Genomic DNA, 14,447 nt, shown 5'->3' with positions numbered 1-14,447 from the left:
AGCTGTGATGGAGGGTCAGTGCTCTGCTCTGTGTCCTGGGGTGGTGGAGGGGCGGGGGAGGAGCGGGTCTCACCGGCTGTCACAGATGGTCTTGGTGAAGAAATGCAGGTACTGGTAGATTTCCAGGCTATCCTGTAGCCTCAGGAGTGCCTCCTCGTTGTACTTGAAGATGGCCAGGGCATAGCGGAACACCACCTGGGGGGCAGAGTGGGGTGCAGGGTGGGGATAGGGAGCCAGGGCAGGGAAGCCCCAGAACCTACACCCCCAGGCGGTGTGGACGGCCCTGGACAGGCTGCAGAGACAGGAGGCTTGGAAGAAACATGTGGGGCAAAGCCAAGGCGGGGGTGGCTGGAAACTGCACGGGGAGCTCAGCTGGCAATCTGGGGATTGGGAGCCTGACTGTCCTGGGAGCCGGGGCAAAGTGTTGCCGCTGTTGGATCTAATGAGGGTAACCCTGTCTTTACATGGGGTGCTAGCAGGAGTTGCATGGAGAGATGGATCCGAGGGTGCTTGGTGAACTGTGAGGACTACCATCATGGGGAAACGTGGCGGAGGCCAGGGGAGGGCCTGCCCAGGATCTCCTCGCAAGGAAAAGGGCAGAGCTGGGAGAAGCCGCCCCGTCTAGGGCTCGGTCTGAACAGGAGGAGGAGGAGGCAGCAATGATGTGCCTTCTGGGCAGGCTGAAGCCCCCTGTTCAGAGGAAGGGAATCCTCCCAGCTCTAGGATGGTCTTCAGAGGCAGAAGCACCACTTCCTCTCAGGGGTGCAGAGCACTTGAGCTGATGAAGCCAGGCTCCCTAGAGAGGTCCCCCAGAGCCCTGCTGGGTGGGCTCCATCCTCCCTTTATCCAGGGGCAGAATCAAGACCCAGAGGAGGCAGAGACTTGCTCAAGACCCTCCCGCTCACCCTCTGCGGTGCCCTACCTTGATGCCCTCGTAGAGGAAGGCGTCCCAGACCTGGAGGAGGATGTTGCTGATGAGACTGTCTGCAAAGACCACAAGGAACCAGTTGAAGGTGATGAAGGATAGGTCCACGTGGCGCTGTCCCAGGTGGGCCATCAGCCTGGGCAGTTTCTCCAAGAGGAGGTCCTGTAGCACCCGCTGGTCCACCTGCAGCCAAGAGAGGACCTGTCGGCTGCTACCCTGCAGGAGGGGCTGTCTGCTTCCCATCTACCCCTCACACCCAGCCAGTCCACACACAGCCCTGGGGCTGCTCCCAGTTGGTCCTGCCCCGTCTGGGGGCACAGAGTGTCCAGAGGAGCTGGTGCCCAGCCTGACAGGGAGACACGTCACTCCATAGGTGAGTAGCCCTCCAGGTTGGGAGCTCTGATGCAGAGGTCTCTGTAGATCAGAAGTTCTTAGCCCGTGGAGTTTGGGCCCCTTTGTCCTGAACTCCAAGCCAAGATGGAGCTGAGGCTTGGATCGGTTGATACCACAGCCTTGACTTTGCACCTATTTTGGGTCTGATGCACAAGATGCTCAGGGCAAGGTCGTGGGGCCCAGAGGTGATGGTGCTGAGCGTGGTCACTGTCATGCCTCCGTCCTTGTTTCACTGGACCTGGTTGATCACTCCCAGCACTGGCTCCTTCCCTGCCCTAGGATATGGTTGTTCTGTGGCTGCTCCTATCTCAGTGATGAGCTCATTTTAGGGTCCTCTTGCTCTTTCTTTCTTTGAACTGCTGGTTTCTCAGCCCTCTCCCCGTTTCAGTCTTCTTCCAGACTTAGCTCTCAGCTGTGGTGAACACCCTCTTCCCTCCTTCCTCACCCTGAACTCCAGGTCCACTGTGGCGCTCAAAGCCTAGGGTAACCCACTAAATCTAAGATGCCACTGAACCCGCTGAAGGATGCATGGATGGACTGATGATGTCTGAGATTTACTGCAAGGTCATCAAAGCAGGGGGAATGGTGTGAGTATAGGTGAGAATAGTACTAGCCTCCCTGTGTTGGTAATTATTGAAGCTAGGTAATGAATACATGGAGGTTCATTACACTTTCTCTCTGCTTTTGTACATTTGGAATTTTCTGTATTTCAGAAAATACATGACCAGAGATGGTGTGGCCATCCTGTGATCAGAACAGATAGCCAGAAGGAGCCTTTAGCTTTCTCATTATCTGTGAAAAATAATCCTCCATTTAAGCCACTATTAGGAGAGATTAGCTCAAGTTGGAGGAGTAGAAGGAAGTGAACTCACCCCTTCTTATGAAAACAACAAAATCACAACTGCTGAACAGCCATCATCAAAAGAATCCCTGGAACCTACCAAAAAAGGCACTACTAAGTTGGGCCTCCCTGCCACACAGCAGAACACAGTCCTCACCTGGTTCACCACCTATTTCCTGATGACTCCCAAGTCTTCCTCTCCATCCCTGACCTCTCTCCTCACCTCTCCACCCAGGAGGAGAAAACAGTGCCGGGTGCTTGAAGGAGGAAAGGGGAACAGGATGGGGGGTGGGGGTGGTGCAGGTAATGGCTCGGTAGGTTTCGATGGGGAGTGAGAAGGTTCCCGCTGAGTAGCATCCCTCTCTTCATCAGGCAGATGCACCGAAGCAGCGAGAATAGGACAAGGGGTGAGGAGGGAGAGGCTGGAGGGAGGAGGTGTGAGATGGTCTCGCATTTACACCTCTCAACAATCCCAGGAAGCAGTGCTACGCCCATTGGGAAGCAGGCAGGCCTGAGGTTCAGAGAGGTGATGCCACCTGCCAAGGGCACAAGGCTGTTTTCCGAGGGGCTGGCTCTGACCCTAGCTCTGCCTGACCCCAGGGCTGGCCTGCGCTCAGAGGGCAGCGGAGGGGCTGTGAGAAGACAGGCAGCTGTACTTCTCAGTGGGCGATTATGGGAGCGTGTGAAGCATCCCAGTCATCCCGCCCTCCCAAGTCCCAGCTTCCTTGTTACCTGACCTCTCTTTTGAAACTCTTAGCTGGCAAACACCAAGTGACACTAGATTTCCTCCTCCTCCCTTCCCTAGGATATCTCATAACATAATGTCCTCCCTTCCCTAGGATATCTCATAACATAATGTCCTCCCTGGAGTAACAACCACCTATGGTGTGGGCAGGGCCCTGACAATTCTCAAGGCCATCAGCTCACTGGAATATCACAGCAGTCCCAGAGCAGGGTTTACTGGCCCACTGTACAGAGGGAGAAATGGAGATTCAGAGATTCATTGACTTTTCAGAGATTCATTGGCTCCTAGGAACAATTCAGTGGCACCAACCTGCATGGCCCCCAGTCCTCTCCCTGACTGGCTCACCTGGGATGCCAAGAGCGTCTTGCTGTAGTAGTCAGCTGGCATGATGGTCTCCACAATGGCCACCAGACACCAGAAGGCACTCTCCTCCTCATCCAGGACCAGCAGAGCGATGGCCGCCAGTCTGGAGTGGGAGGAAAGGAGGCCTGGAGTGACCCGCGGCAGTTACAACCAGGCAGCCCCGGGCAGGTGTGGCTCCCTGGGGCGTGTCCTCCCCACCACACTCCCTAACCAGGCTGGTGTTCCTGGAAACTGGGCGAGATGAACGTGCTTTTGAAGAGGACTACCTAGGGGATTTATGGAGTGATGGGGATCATCTTAGAGCAGGGCCTCTGGAGTCCTGTTGCCTGGGTATGAATGCCGGTCCTGTAGCTTCCTTGCTGGGTGACTGTGAGCAAGGTCCTTAACCTCTCTGAGCCTCAGCCTCATAATAATCACAGGACTGTTTCAAGGACGAACGGAGTAAATACACGCTAACTGCCTAGCACAGTGCCTAATGGGCTTCCCAAGTGGCGCTAGTGGTAAAGAACCCACCTGCCAACGTGGCAGACATGAGACGCGGGTTCGATCCTTGGGTTGGGAAGATCCCCTGGAGGAGGGCATAGCAACCCACCCCAGTATTCTTGCCTGGAGAATTCCGTGGACAGAGGAGCCTGGCGGGCTGTAGTCCATGGGGTTGCGAAGAGTCTGACGCAACTGAAGTGACTTAGCATGCATGCATGGTGGCTAACATGCAGTGAGATCTCTTTATAAAGTTTAGCTGCCCTCATCTTAATATTCACGGGCTTTGAGACCTTGGCAAGTGTGTTAGTCTCTCTCAGCCTCATTCTCATTACCTGTCAAGTGGGGTTAACAATATTCCCCTCCTAGGCCTGTGAGACGTGAAGGAGACAGACACACAGCATCTTGCTCACTGTCTGGCACCTACCAGGCGCTCAGTACTCAGAGTTCCTTTTCTCCTTTGCTTCCCCTCTCCCCCAGACTTATCACGACGCTCTAGAGATCATGGATAAAAAAGAAGAAAACCCCACAGGGCTGAGCAGGGATGTCTGCCTGGAAGAAGCACTATTTTCTCTCCTTCCCTGGCAGATTTCATCCAGGGTGCATCCTTTTTTTTTCTTTTTGGCTGTGCCAAACAGCATTCAGGATTTTAGTTCCTGACCAGGGACTGAAACTGTGTCCCCTGCGGTGGTGGATCACCAGGGAAGTCCCCAGGGTGAATCTGAGAATACATTGCCCAGGAATGTTCATGGCATTATTCATAATAGCCAAAAGGTAGAAACAATCCAAATGCCCATCAGCTGGTTAGTGGATACTCAAAGTATGGCACATCCATGCAGTGGGATGTAGCTCAGTAAAAAAAGAACAAAACATATGCTATGACAAGGATGAACCTCAAGAACATGCTAAGGGGAAGAAGCTTGATGCAAATGACCACACAGCATATGACTGGTATATGAAATGTCCACAAGAGCGCTCACAGAAACAGAAGGAAGGTTTGTCGTTGTCCAGGGCTGCAAGTGGGAATGGAGAGTGACTGCGAATTGGTACAAGATGTCTTTTAGGGGTGATGGAAATGCTCTAAAGTTGAATTGTGGTGATAGCTATACAACTCCGTGAATTTACTCCAGATCATTGAGTTGTACACTTAAAACCGGTGGGGAAAAAATGGTCAGTGATGAGAGGCTGCTGGCATTCACTAGGGGCCTATCAACCTCTTGGGGCTACAGCCAGACTCCAGGCTGAATACATTCAGGCTTGAGAAGGTCTGCAAAGGAGGGTGATGTGGGAAAGAAAAAACTATTAATACTTTAAATAACTCTACTTATATGTTAGAGAGAAATGAATTTTAAAATTTTGCTCTGAATTAGTATTAAATCATTACTATGATATCTGCCTTGCTCTAAACAGGCTGGGTTTGCTGCATAAAAGCAGGTTCTGTCCTCTTGAGACACCACACATGCAGTTCTAATGGCTGCCACTGGACGGCAGCACTCAGACAAGTGAAAGGGGCTGGGTTTGAAGGTCCTTTGAAAGAATACAGTGCACTCTCCACATTTCAACAGGCTGTATTACAAATGTGTGTGTGTGCGCGCGTGTGTGTGCATGTGTGTGTGTGTGTGCGCACGTGCTCAGTCATGCCTGACTCTTTGGGATCCCATGGACTGTACAAATAACCTTCTATTTAAAGCAATAGTATGAATATCTGCCTAAATGCCAATAAATACAGCATTCAAAGAAAGAAATAAAGAAATACCTCAGCTGCTCCTCTACAGCCCTCAGCAGCCTTTGTGCAGCCTCTTCCCACTCCGGAAGAAGCTTCTTTCCTTCTACAAGCCTTCCACAAGGCTTACCTCCAGACACTGTCTTGCTATGGGAATTTCCCCCTGCTCCTTCAGCATAGATTAGACTCCAAAGCTCATAGGTGGCTAACCCCATTCTTGCTCTCAAAAAAGTTATATCTGATCAGGGAAAAAAGTTTCTGAGTGCTCTCAGCACACTCTCCACCATAGCTCCCATTGTGAGTGTGTGGGCACACGGTAGGAAGGACCAGGTCTGGGGGCTGGAGACGAGGGTTAGCAGTTGGCTTAGCCCCTATGCATAGTGAGGCCCAGGTCAGGTTCCTTAGCTTCTCAGACACTCTGTTGTGTCAGCTGGGCTTTCCTGAGGATTAGATGACATCAGGTATGTACCTGGCATCCAGGAGGCTCTCCTTAAGTCTTAGCTCCTACCTGATCTTTGCGTGAAATGTACAAACCATTCATACTAATCTCATAGCTTTCAGTTCCCTTCAAATCTCATCTTAAAGAGGATTCAGAAGTTTTGTCCTTTCTGAATTTTAACATGTTCAAACAGATAAGTGTGCACGTTTCTGCTCAGCTGCTGAATGAATAAATGTATAAATTTCTACGGACATCCCCTATAGCAGATGTTTAGAGTAGTGTGAAATCTGAACAAGTTTCCAAAGAGGTATAGACTGAGAGGCATTACTGTTCAGGTTTAACTCTGAATTCCCAGAAACTGTACATGTATAGGGCTTCCCTGATGGCTCAGTGGTAAAGAATTCGCTTGCCAATGCAAGAAATGTAGGTTCAATTCCTGGGTCGAGAAGATCCCATGGAAAAGGAAATGGCAACCCATTCCAGTATTCTTGCCTGGGAAATCCCATGCACAGAGGAGCCTGGTGGGCTACAGTCCACTGGGTCGCAAAGAGTGGGACGTGACTTAGCCACTAAACAACAAATGCTCAGTTTCACCCAATTTGAGCTGGGAAAAGGTATTAAAAACAGCTACGTTTGGGAACCATTCCAATTTGAGTAGGGACACTCTGAATACTTATTCTGTGTTAAGTAAATGCCATATACTTCCTATTCTGAAAAAAGAGCTTCTATATGAATGGCTTACGTAAATTTTGTCTGAGTATATATGTGTTTAAATTAAGTTGAACCAAAACTTGCTTTGGGATATATTTGAGATTAGGCCACCTCTATGGGGGCAGCCTTGAGAGCTCCCCATAGGACTGGAAAGGCACTTCTCTGTCTCTTTCGAGCCTCCCAAGAAGTCAGAGAGGTCAAACAGATGGGGACAAGCAGTCGAAAAGACATGTTGAAGACAGAGTTGGGCCAGAGTCCCAGCCCTACCAAGTCACCCCATCCCAGCTCCTCCCTACCATCCCTTGTCTCCTGCTGTTGAACCAGAAGTAAAAATGAATCCAGGCTGGGCCAGACTCCTTCCTTTGGGAATTTAGGCCTACAACATGAGGGTGTCAACAAGTGGGTTGCTGAAAGCCTTGACTCAGGGGCTAAGATCGCTATTCTGACAGTCCTGATGGGCCGGAAATATCCACAGAATGACAGTGAGATTGGTCTGCTGAGAGAGAAGGAAGCAGCCATGTATTATGAGAGGTCAGAGACCTCCACAGAGGGCTGTACAGTCTCAGGGAACAGCATCTCCTTGGAATATGGCACGAATGGGACCCCCTGGGGTTATGCTGTGGCCCCACTAGAGACAGCAGTTGCCTCGGCTTGCAATGACCGTCTGCCCCCAGCCCTACTTCCTTTCCCAACTTTCGGGAGCCTCCTCTGTCACATTTACAAATTCTCTTTTCCTTGGGCTCCTCCAAGTGGATTTTGTTTAAAGCAATGATCCCTGACCCAGGCAGTGGGCTACACGACCCCAGTGGCCCTCTCGTGTGCTCTCTGTGGGAGCGGCACCACCCTGTGGACACGTCACAGGGGAGGGCATGGGACGAGGAGCCGGGGCTCTGACCCAACTCTGTTTTCAGTGTGATCTTTCACCTGCTTGTGCCCATCTGGTTGACCTCCCTGGCTTCTTGGGTGGCTCCAAAGGGACAGAGAGGTGCCCTGGAAGGTCGAGGCTGCGTAGCTTACCTGTTTAGGCCCTGGCAGTAGCCAATGGTGGGGTTCTGCCAGGAGAAGGCCAGCAGCACCCGGCGGAGCTTGTCAGGGAAGCTGGAGGTGGGACAGGTGAAGTGCTTGTTATTGGGGAAGGTCCGGTTCAGGTCCAGCTCAATCTGGCGGGCAGCAGAGTGCTTGCAGGCCTGGCCCCGGCTCAGCAGCGCCTGGTAGCAGCCGGGGGCCTGCAGGTGCTGGACTCGGAGGCGGATCAGCCACCTCCAAACACGCGGCCGGTGCTCGTGGGGCACGCCCGCCCGCAGCAGCTGCTTCAGTTCTGCCGAGGGGGCCAGCTCGCCCAGGGTGGCCCAGCGCTCCCGCAGTGGCCGCTCCACGGCCTCGTGGGCCAGCAGGTGGTGGGAGTGCACTTCCAGTGCCTGGATCTTGGCCAGCAGCCTCAGGTCCTCCATCTCGTAGTTGGGCACCGTCAGGAAGCCGTACTCGTCATACTCACTGCCAGCAAAAGTCCGTGTCAGCAACACTTTGCAAGGCCCTTCCCCAGATAAGGGGCAGTGAGGAGAGGGTGGGGCCTGGGCAGGGAGCCTGCGGGGCTTTACTGTAGGTTGGCCATGTGGCTCCGGGCAGGTCACTTCAGTGCTCTGGACCTCAGTTTGCTCTGTACAGTGGGTACAGGGGCTCTTGCACTGCCTCATGAAGACCCAGTGAGATCCTCAGATGTAAACTGCTAGGGGCTAGACTAGACAGTGCCTGGTACATAGCAAGTGCTAAAAGAGATATGCTCATTCATTCTGCGCAAATATAAAGGACCCTCGGGACTTCCCTGGTGGTCCAGTGGTTAAGAACATGCCTTATAATGCAGGGGACGTGGGTTCAATCCCTGCTTGGGAAACTAAGATCCCACAGGCTGTGGAACAACTAAGCCTATACGCTGTGGCTAATGAAGCCTGTGCCCTCTGGGGCATGTGTGTTACAATGAGAGTCTGTGCGACACAATGCAAGATCCTGCATAACGCAACAAAGATCCTGCATGCTGCAAGTAAGACCTGATGCAGCCAAACAAATAAGTATTAAAAAAAGAAAAAAGAACCCTCTTATTACTCCATGAAGCCTTAGGCCCTAGGAGGCCTATACTACCATTGGACAGCCACACTTCCGCAGCCAGGAAGCCCAAGGCCAGATGGGGAGCAGGCAGCACCAACAACATGCAGGACTGAGCAGTGGAGACCCATTCCGCACAGCCTTTCAGCAGTCAGCATTCATTTGCCCCTATTATATGCTCTGCCTGTGCTATCTCATTTAATCCTCATGATCCTGTGAAGCTGGTGATCTCAGCCTACGTCTTAGGGAGGCTGAGTAGGAGGCTCAGAAAGGTAAAGTGACTTGTCCAAGGTTACACAGTAAAAAAGTCAAGTCCGGCTCCAAAGCCTAGTTGCTGGCCACTGGACTACCCAGCCTCTAGGGACCTTTGACCCCAGCCACAGCCCATTCTGTTTTATTTAACTGCCCGGGTCCACCGTCCTCAGCAAAGGCTTGGCTCAGAGGAGGCGGGTGGCTTGTGTCCCCTCCTCCCCTCTCTGACAAACACCTCTGGGAGACAGTCTGGGGCAGCGGGAAAAAACAGAACTCTGGAGGCAGGCCCATGGCGGCTACACTAGTGTGCGTGTGGCCTTGGGCATGGGCCGGCCGCACCTCTTGGCTATAAAATGGGGTTCGTCCCAACCACATGCTCATCCGTCTGAAGGTACAAGGAGGTAAGGGATGGGCAGCGCTCACACGGTCAGCAGCACTGGCAGCAGGGTGGCTGGCAGCACCCGGGGCCTGCAGACCCAGCCCTGCTCTGGGCTCACCTGATGGTGCTGGGGCTGAGCACGACGCTGTCGGCCGAGGCCTCGCTGGCTTCCCACTGCAGTGCCTCCTGGATGAGCTGCCTCAGGAGCTCCGAGCACTCGCCGGCCTCCACCCCCAAGGCCTCCTGCAGCCTCCGCAGCCCTGCCAGGTACTTGCTCTCCACCCGACAGTTCTGGGCTTGGAGGTAGGCGCACTGTGGGAGGCAGAGGTCGGGGGTGGTCAGGCCACCTGGTTGGGCTTGGGCCAGAGGCCTGAACAGCTTTAGGCAGTCCAGCCCTTCCAGCTCTCATCTTCTATTCCCCCAACCCCAGCCATTCATATGAAGAAAAGGAGAGGAGCCCCGAATGCAAGAGTTTACAGTAAGGCAGAAAGGGCTCCAGGCTAGAGAACCAGGCCCAGGGCTGGAGCTAGATTCAGAAACAAGAGGGGCGAAGTGGGCAGGGGCAGCAGAGGCTCTTGCGTGGCCTGCAGTCCCATCCTGTTCAGCCACTACAGGCTGGGTGACCTATAGCAAAATTTCTTAACCTCTCTGTGCTTTAATGTCTTCATCTGAACATTGGGGATAATAGTGTCTGCCTCAGAATTCTTGTGTGACTCAGATGAGCCAAAGCCCTTGCAGGGCACTTGGCCCACAGCAAGCTCCCTGTAGGGGGTATACCCAAGCAGTGCCCAGGGGATGGACATGGAGCTCTGGACACTGCCCTTGTGCCTTCTAATGTCACCCAGGGGGCTTTTCCTATTCCTCCAGCACCCCACGTCTCTCCCACCTCGTGGGGCACACACTGCACATTCCCCATCTGCCTGCCCCCATATCTTCCTGTTTCTTTGTATGCCTCATGATATTTTGTTGAAAATGGAACATCTGAACCTAATAAGGCAGGGTGGAATTAATTAAAGAAAGCTCAGCGAAGAAAAGAGTCCAGTCAGGCCTGTTTGGGGACCTCTCAGGTCCTGTCCCCTGCAACACTAACTGCTCCAAGCAGGAAGAAGTGTACACCTACATCTCTGATGGGAAGGTGCCTCCACTTCATTCTCCAGCAGGAAAAGCAGAGACTTCAGCAGTCCAAACAATGAGAAGCCTCCACACCGCTAGTGGACTTTCTGGTTATCACAGTCCTTCCTAACCCTTCCCTTTTCCCTATAAAAAGCAAGTTTCCCTTCCCTGTTCCTTGAATTTGCCTGCGGTTCACCACAGTTCATGGATCCCAAGTTGTAATTCCTCTAGTTAGTCCCGAATAAACTTGCTTTTGCTTGTAAAATAACTAGCCGCTGTATTATTAAAACTGACAGTGGTAACTCTGGGAATCAGGTTCTCCCTCTTACTCTAGGGTTTGCTGTTTTTGATTGTTTATACCTCAAGGATAAACAATAAGGTATAAACTTAAGTTCTTAGGTCTTTTCTGCACCTTTCCCTGGGCATGTGTGGTCACTTTCTAATTTCCCCCACATCTGCAGTTGTTTTGGAATATATAGTTAATACCTGGCTCCCAAAAGGGGGAAAAGAGAAGTATGAAGTTGGCAGGGGGTTGGGGGGGAGGGTGCTGGCCCTTTAAATCCCTGGGCAGTTACTTTAGAGGGGGGCCAGGGCTTGCTACAAAGTGGGGAGGTAGGACAACAGTGGCTGCCTGCCTCTTCCTCTCACCCCTGTGATCAGAAGCCGCAGTCAGCAGAGCACAGATCTCTGACATGTGGATGAAGTTCACAAAGGGCACAGTCTGGAGGGTGAGCAGTCAGGTCAAGAGGAGAGAGTGAGACAGTGGTGAGAGGGTGAGTGGACTGGAAGGGTGGCTAGAGACAGAGATGGCCAGACCTGGGCTCCTGGCCCTCACCTTCATCAGGAGGGCCTTCTCCTTCTCAGCCACTTTCCTCCAGATTTTTGTGACCTGGTGGATCTCAGAGTTGAGAAAGCAGTTCTGGGTCCGGTATGCTTCCATGTCATCCTGAAGAAGAGAGCAAAGCATTTAATGGGCTGCACCAGAACCATCTCCCTGGTCCTCACTCTCAGATGTGCTGCCAACACTTCCTTCAGAAATTTCCAATAATTCCCACTATTGGCAAACAGAAAAGGAACTCTGAAATAAAACAAAAAATATTGATAGTCCCCTTCTCTAATCTTGATACCAGTGTGATATGTTAGAGAAAGCATTAAGCCTAGAGTTCAAATCCTGGCTCTGATTTCCTGGATGGGAGGCCCACTGAGTCACTCTGACTCTGCTTCCTCTTCTGTAAAAGGGGCAAGTTTCAACAAACTCACTTGGCAGCTGGAGACTAAGTGAGCTACAAGGAGCAAAACAGCAACCATTCCAGTAGTGTTTGTTTTTTAAATAAACATATTTTGTCACACATTGGTGATCATATTGAGCAATTTGGGGTGAAAATTTTTTACTTAGTGTCACTTTGTAAATATTTTTCTGTGTTTCTACAGAAGCTTCCTAAAGATGATTTTTGATGTCTGATGACTATTCTATGAAGTCATAGATGACATGATCTGATAGTCATAGATGACTATTCTATGAATTTACCATAACTTAGATATAATCCTTCTCCTATTGCTGTTTTTTCATTTGAGCCCTAGATGTTTTTGGTTTGTCTCTCTTATGAATAAATCTGTGAGGCCTATCTCTAAGCCTAGAGTTCTCCTTTTTGCAAGCTGTCCAGCGGAGGGAGCATGAATCCTCCTGTCTGGGGCAAGGAGAAGCTGATCCCCCCTGAGGAGGGTCAAGCAGGAGCCTGAAAGAGTGACCACAGCCACCACAGCCATGGCTCCATCTTTATTCTGCTTGGAAGGACTCTGCAGAAGCAGTGGACAACACATGCTCACGTGATTCCAGGGCATTTACTAGCTGAAACTCAATCCCTTTCTCTTGCATTCAAAAAATTGTATTGGGCTGGCTGTAGGTGAGTGTGAGAGACTGCTGCAGGTGTGACTAGATCAGACTGATAGGGGCAGAGTGAAGGGACAAAGTAGGTGATTAAATAATTCATAACTCAGGGAACTCACACTGGGGCTCTGTAACAACCTAGAGAGGTGGGAAAGGGTGGGAGCTTTAACAAGGAGGGGACAGATGTACACCTATGGCTGATTCATACTGATGTATGGCAGAAATCAAACCAATATTGTAAAACAATCATCCTTCAATTAAAAATAAATAAATCAAAAAAATAGCAAACCCCACCAGGGGATTATAAATAGAAAAATCATAGCAGACCCTTGTAAGTTAATGATTACTTGAAAAAGAAGGTTTGCTTAACCACAAAACCAAGCCGGCTTGCTTAGCAACCAACCCATGCACTAGAAGCACTAGACACGCCCCCAGGTAATAAAACAATGGTGGCCTGAGACCACATCCTGCCCAGTAAGCTCAGTAAGTTAGGACAGTTCTCTGCACACATAAAAAACAATAATTTGTGGCCCTAGCTTGACCATGGAAGGACAAGAAAACTCCCCTGCTCAACTTGGAGAAGCTGATGATGGAAGCAGGATGTCTACTCAAGAAAGACAAAGAAGGTCTTCTCCCTGTCCCTACTTTTCTTTTGATTATAAAACTGTAGCCCAGTAAGCTCTTGAGCATGGCACTCTCTCACCTGGCCTCTTGTAAGCCTCACAAACGTCCTATTTCAATAGATCATTCCTTATCTATCACTATGTGTCTCGTTGAATTCTTTCTGTGCTGAGACATAAAAGACTATGGTACTGGAGCTCCTCAGAACCCCCTGAAATGCCACCCATCTCTTTCAGGCCCTGGTTAAGAACAGGCCCTGGTTAAGCACACCTTGCCTGTGGCACTTCAACAACGGGGATGGGTCACTTGCACACAGCTGACAGGCCATCCTGACCCTCTCCATTAGATCCCTCCCAGCCCAGAAGCTCCAGTTCACATCCAGGGGCTCTCCAAGGCTTGGGACGTGTTGCACAGGGTGCCCTGCTTGCAGCCCAGACAAGGAGGGCAGGGACAAGTGCCCCGTGGAGCAGCTGTGGGCCTGGTGGCGTCCAGGGGTGGCGTCCGGGCAGTGCCTTCCCGTCCACTCACTGCCCTACCCTGAGTGTTCTTCTTGGCTCAGAACTGTAGGAAGGAAAAAGAGAAACCTCAGAGAAGAGAAAAGCCACGTGACTGTCACCAGGAAAGTAAATGAGGAAAACACAACTGGAGAGAGGGGACAGGGAAGAAGCGTCTGCCTGCCTGCTCTCACAGGGACGAGGGAGCCGGGAACCCTCTTTGGAAAACGGCATGTAGAGCGGCCCTGGTGCTAGTGGGGAGGGAGCAGATGGGACATGGGGAGAGCCAGGGTCTGGCTGCCACTTCTGCTGTGTGTCCCTGGATCAGTGCTTCCTCCTCTCCAGGATGTGGCTGGCCCTGCCAGCCAAGCTCTGTATTCAAGAGGTCAGTGATTCTGTTCTCACACTGACAGTTTGGACAAGGGGCAATTTCCTCAAAGTTGAGTGTCCTCAATCACAAGGGCAAGCAGGAGATGTGAACACGTTCTGTCCCCAAACCTACAAACAGTGGAGTTTTGATGCATTTTCTATTTTCTCCTGGATCAAAGACCCAAAGGCTAAAAGTAAGGGAGTCTAGTACGTACAACTCTTTCTAGCACAAAACACCTCCACGGTGTCAGCTGAAGGACTGATGGCTTTCTAACAACCTCGGGGGAGCAGCTGTCAATGTAAGCATGGGTGATGTGAATCGTACCCAGAGTCTCTTCATCTCTGAGCTCACTGACAAACTCCTGGACATGCAAATTCAGGGGCACATTCAGTCTCCTAGGTGAGTCCATGCTTGCGCAAGTCCATTTCTCTCACCCCCATGCTGCTTCACTGGGTCTTCAACAGTGGGTTCCAGCAGAATGGTACAGAAAGGAGAAAGACACTTAGCAGGCGGAGCAGAGTAGGAAAGCAATCTGATGGAAGCAATCTTCACCGCTTTGTGAGGGACTCAGGGCTTCCCTTATGGCTCAGCTGGTAAAGAATCCACCTGC

At 51.4% G+C, this 14,447-nt stretch overlaps 1 protein-coding gene across 6 annotated transcripts in view; it reads right to left on the bottom strand.

Annotated features, from left to right (window-relative positions):
- The window catches only part of TBC1D2 (TBC1 domain family, member 2), a 42,767-nt gene that overhangs the window by 1,120 nt on the left and 27,200 nt on the right, over positions 1-14,447 (bottom strand). For 3 of the 6 annotated variants that reach the window (XM_010847042.1, XM_010847044.1, XM_010847043.1), the window contains 6 exons: positions 11,300-11,410; positions 9,470-9,663; positions 7,638-8,114; positions 3,250-3,370; positions 923-1,108; positions 74-195 (listed from right to left, as the gene is read on the bottom strand). In XM_010847042.1, the coding sequence (XP_010845344.1) occupies positions 74-195; positions 923-1,108; positions 3,250-3,370; positions 7,638-8,114; positions 9,470-9,663; positions 11,300-11,410 (1,211 nt within the window). Of the gene's footprint in view, positions 1-73; positions 196-922; positions 1,109-3,249; positions 3,371-7,637; positions 8,115-9,469; positions 9,664-11,299; positions 11,411-13,243; positions 14,440-14,447 lie in introns of those variants that run through there. The other 3 variants (XM_010847046.1, XM_010847047.1, XM_010847045.1) reach the window with 3 other exon arrangements.

This window comes from Bison bison, unplaced genomic scaffold (assembly GCF_000754665.1).
Source record: "Bison bison bison isolate TAMUID 2011002044 unplaced genomic scaffold, Bison_UMD1.0 scf7180017864243, whole genome shotgun sequence".
NCBI classification, from domain to species: Eukaryota; Metazoa; Chordata; class Mammalia; order Artiodactyla; family Bovidae; genus Bison; species Bison bison.
Note: the sequence above shows the minus strand (reverse complement) of the source record. Positions and strands in the feature narration are given on the sequence as shown.